A 5,000-nucleotide genomic window follows, 5' to 3' on the forward strand; every position below is an offset into this window, starting at 1 on the left:
ACTGTGGGGAAGTCGACTTTGCTCTTTTTTGGGTGAATATTTTCCAAAGGTGACTGTCAAAACACCCTAATAGGAGATTTTGAAAATATAAGGCACTTTTATAAGAAGCACATGAAAATATTGCAAATCCTTATTGCAGCATGTAATAGATCTATTATTCAGCTACTACAAAAATGAGCCATAATATGTTAAATCGGATTGAAAATACGTGTGCTATGCGTAAAAATGTTAAGGACCTAAAAATCGCGATCTTTTTCCGTTTCATTATTTATAGATTTTAAATAACAAATCATGTACAATATACTTGTATTTGATATAATTATCTATTATTCACCTATTATTGTTGCTCTAATGGGTTTTTACAATGTATAAAATTGGTCGAAAAAATAACCGTTCTCCAGTCGGACAGGAATCATACGCGTCCTTTTCTCAGTGCAGCCGGGCGTCGCAGTATTATGACATGTCTCTTTGCATCTGCAGAATACTGGTGTTTAACTCTATAGGGCCACGGGGCCAATTTTCTCACTCAGACCCCGTGGAAAGATGAAATAGTATTACATGGTGATATAAAAGTATGTATATAAGGTATATAAGCACATATATATCATTTTTGTGTACCCCATGACCTTTTGTTTATTTATATTGTTACTTCCGTTTGTTTCTAAGTTTGTTTTTTGATTGTTTGTTTGCTTTTTTTGTTCGTGTTTTCTGATATTTCAAAAAGCTATGAACACATTTTAATAACGCTTATTGCACTTTGGTGATGATGCGGACCATGGTTTGAATCCAGGAGAGTACTACTTAAAGCCTAAGTCTACTTGGTGCTCACAGGTTTTAGCTCTATCTTGCTGAGCATGCCAAGGTGAATGTAGTGTTTGCCCCTGGCTAGTGCTCAGTTACGGCAACTTGGATTGTTGAATACGTAGGGAACTTAGTATCTGAGTGTGTGATCATACTGCAAAGAATTGAGATTATTAGCTGTGTTTGCAACAAAAAGGCTCATTAGATGCCTTATCAGTACACAAGAATAGATCTGGAGATATGAATATTGCATATAAAGGCCTGATTATCCAGCGCCAAAAATTTACGTTTATATTTTATACAAGAGGTCATGCCTCTGTAACCAGTGGGAATGCTGCTGCCACCAAACCCAAGTCCTGGAAGACCTTAGTAATTCTTTCCAAGAGCAGTGTGCTCTCTCACACTTCTGTGTCAATAGTTACATACATAAAAAAGTTTCCTAGATTTCTTAGCTTTGCGATTTCCATATTTTCTTTGTTTTTATGTGGCAGCTGGTTGAAACTTTACCTATATAAGAATACAATATTCGGTATAACTATATCTAATAACTGCGCTAAGAAAGGGAAAATCTAAGGGCACTGTCATAAAGATAGGTAAAGAATACACTAACTAATATATGATTTGATCAGTGCAGGCAAAGAGTAACATCAGAAATTTAAAAAATAAGTTGTGACAAATGCCCAGCTGAAGCAGAGTCCCTGTCCGCAAAATGTGTCTATGCACTAAGTCGAAAAATCACTGAATTAGTATAAGTCCACGTGCAGCTTTCAAAGCAACTTCCCTCAGACTGCACATGTATGTCATGTGACATTACTGCCATTGAAGTCATGATAACTACTAGTATTTTATCTCTCTTAAGAATTACTAGATTAGATTTTTTTTTTTCTATTTGGATTGTATTATTCACTTTATACTATATTCTCATACACAATCTGCCCATAAACATTCATTTATATTATATTACTTAACGTATAATTTGGATTTTCATATCCACTGAACTACCTTCGATTACCAGTGTCTGACATAGCTCTTGAGTGTTCACAACCCGCGTCATTCTTTCTACCGTGGGAGTAAGACATGGAACAGTGTTTCTGTCACTTGTGCGATTGCGTTTTGGGGGATTTTTTTTTAGAATTATAGATGTACTGCAGATATACATAACTTTTCATTATTTTAACTTGAAGTACAGTCAACGATCTTGACATGATAGTCCCAATGTGCACTATATCATAAAAAAAATAAATTATAATCTATATAATGTAGTCAACACCATAAAAGTGAAAAATATGATAGCACTCATATATTGTGGTTATTAGAAGCATAGGGGTACAATAACTGCAATTGTGGTATTATTGCAAGTGATTAACTTTTTATAAGCTTGTAACCTAATAATTATGAGTTTCATGGGACAAGCCCATAAGGAAGTGTCATCATGAAATATTTGCATATTTCTGAGATTTATTGAAAATCATCTAAATGATTTAATAAAAGGCAATAGTGGCTGAAGTTCAATTCTATGTGAAAATCAGTATCTCAGTATCAAGAAAATCCATTATGTCAAAAAAATCCATATTGAGTGAAGTTTGTTTGGGTTTTGGTCTGTCAGTAAAGTAGAAGATAGTGCAAAAAGCTCATTTGGAAATGCAAAAATTAACAAAAAGTACTAGTTTGATTAGGCCTTTAAAGTTGATCGGTTTTGAAATTCAAACAAGCATCATGATTTTTTATTTTTTTTTTAATTACTCTTATTATTATTTTATGTTATATTTTTTTGATAATAGAATAGATTGCCTTAGGAGGCCACTGAGGCTCAGTTGAGCAAAAGATAAGTAAGAGAGCCTTATTAGTGTTTAAAAGTGCCCAGAAATGTCAAATAGTGCTGTCAGGCAGCAGTGGCAAGTCCTTTTGGTAATCCAGGGAATTTGATATTCCCCCTGGAAATCAGGGCTAGAAAATGGATTGAACGATGTAAATAATTGTTGGAAAACTAATTATAGACTCGTTATAGTATTGAAAACTAAGCTTTTTAATATACACCTAGGTGACTAAGTCTTACTGAAGTGATCTGTTTGTAAACAAAATTGACAAAGCAAAACTACAATGGAAAGTGCATATACCTGATGCCAATTAGTTACCAGGCAGTGTTCCTTCACTGACCTGTCCTTTTTGTTTGGTAGCCAAATTGAATCGCTATGCTGCAAACACCCTTCACCTGTTTGTGTCTATCAATACTATTCAAGCTTTGTGTCCCTCCAGCTCTCAAATCTGAATGGACAGAGGTTAGGTTTTCAGATTTGTAATGTATTGGTTTTAATGGTGTGACCACTATAGTGTATAAACAATGCAATTGATGAAGTTAGTCCATGATACATAAATAAATCTCATAAAGAGACTAATGATCTGGTAATTTTATTATCATGAATGATACAGATAATTCAGTTTTGTTGATAAGGTTAGAAACATTGTTTATCATTCCATGTGCTGAGGTAGATATGAAAACCTATTTCTTTTGAAAGTTACTGTTAACTAAGCAAGTTACTATTTTATTCCTTATAATGTTATCAATTATGGTTACCAATTAAGGCAATATATGCAAGATTTTCTTAATATATTTTCATAAATGATCAGTTTTCAATGAACATTCAGCAGATAGCTGATGTAATTTCAGGTCATTCTCTGGTGTATAGTCTTTCTGAGTTGCTCTTCCCCTCCCCTCAGAGTAGAAGAGAAGCACTTCATCACAATGTGGAAAGCTCAAGCTGGTCATCAGATTGTTATCGACAATGGTAACGATGATGACGATTGGGAGACTGATGCAGATTACGTCAACAACATGACAGAAGAGGAGCAAAGATATGGCACAAAACGCGACATCGGTGCTATTAAGTAAGTCTGTAGCTGTGGGGTGGTGCTATTCAGCATATGGTTAGTGGTTAAGGGGTTGCCTTCTGTTTTTTTGATTAGTCACATTTTATCATATCTACAAAAAATTACTTTCATTTTCTTAAATGTGAAAGTTCCAGTGTCTTGCTCATGCATCAGCATAAGAAATCATTTTATTATATATTTTTACAAATATACATCAGTAAAAATGCTATCATATACCGATTGTAGTGAATTTTAGAAGAAATAAATGCTTTATGAATGTTTTTTTTTTGTAGATGTATCACTCTGGGAGGAATGATGTAGTGATTATTGTAGGTTAGTTTGCCTAGTTCTCTAGTTCTTCATGTCCTTTGAGAGCTGGCTTGCTTATTGCAGAAAAGGGAGCAGCTATGTGAAAGCCTCCACTGCCAATTCATAGCCTCTCCATCACTGAGACTTTGTTTTTTGTCTGGATCACCCATGGAAACAAGTATTTTGTAATCCCAAGCTAAGCTTTAGAATAGGGTTGTCAAACTAAAAAACATTTATAGGCCACTTTTCATTTTTACTACCATCTTGAGGGCCAACACAATTAAAACCTACAGTACTTACAAGTATGTAAATTTGATTTTTTAAAATTTGATTTTAAATGATAACATCAATAGTAACAAAATATATCTAACATTAATTTCCATCATAGTGATCTTAACCTGTAGCTGATGGGTGGCATGTACGTACATGCCATGGCTGTTGTGGACCCAGACACAGATGGCATCTTATCATGCCCATTCCCGCGCCACTGGCTTGTCAGATGGAGTTTGTTTTTCTCTGATAGTAGCGGCTCCATTTTTATGGTAAACCCATTAACGTTGGTATATTTTGAAGCAGAAATAAAAGATTCCAGGCGGCTACAAAATTGCCGCGGCCCACTGCTGCGTCAGAGCATGAACCCCAATACAGCATCACACTGGCGAGACGCCCATGAATGTTTATTTTTTTGGGTGTCTCATATGTGGGACACCTATCGTTAGTGGGTTAAGATTTTAGGCAATGGCTCCTATAATGAAAGTAAACCTTCAAAATTATAATATTTTTATAAATTATAGCAAAATAAAAGCTTTTAGGTGTCAAATGTCACTCGCAAACTACCGATCAAGCTGAGCAAAAACGGGAAACTGCCAATGCGCGCCAACAATCATGTTCTTATATCCACTTGCCAAACATTTTTACCCGTCGGCACTGGGTTAATTTCCCAGGCTAATAAGTCTTCTTATATATCCTGTGGGGCACATGAGAGCTTCCTGAGAGCCAGGTTTGGTCCACTGGCCATGAGT

The 5,000-nt window shown here is 35.2% G+C and overlaps 1 protein-coding gene across 19 annotated transcripts in view; it reads left to right on the forward strand.

Moving 5' to 3' along the window:
- Window positions 1-5,000, forward strand: part of Cortactin (cortactin) — a 78,623-nt gene that overhangs the window by 3,778 nt on the left and 69,845 nt on the right. For all 19 annotated transcript variants that reach the window (XM_070113856.1, XM_070113868.1, XM_070113901.1 and 16 more), the window contains exon 2: window positions 3,520-3,687. In XM_070113856.1, coding sequence (XP_069969957.1) covers window positions 3,545-3,687 — 143 coding nt within the window. In that variant the 5' untranslated portion in view covers window positions 3,520-3,544. The remainder of the gene's footprint in view (window positions 1-3,519; window positions 3,688-5,000) is intronic.

This window comes from Penaeus vannamei, chromosome 3 (assembly GCF_042767895.1).
Source record: "Penaeus vannamei isolate JL-2024 chromosome 3, ASM4276789v1, whole genome shotgun sequence".
In the NCBI taxonomy this organism is placed as follows: domain Eukaryota; kingdom Metazoa; phylum Arthropoda; class Malacostraca; order Decapoda; family Penaeidae; genus Penaeus; species Penaeus vannamei.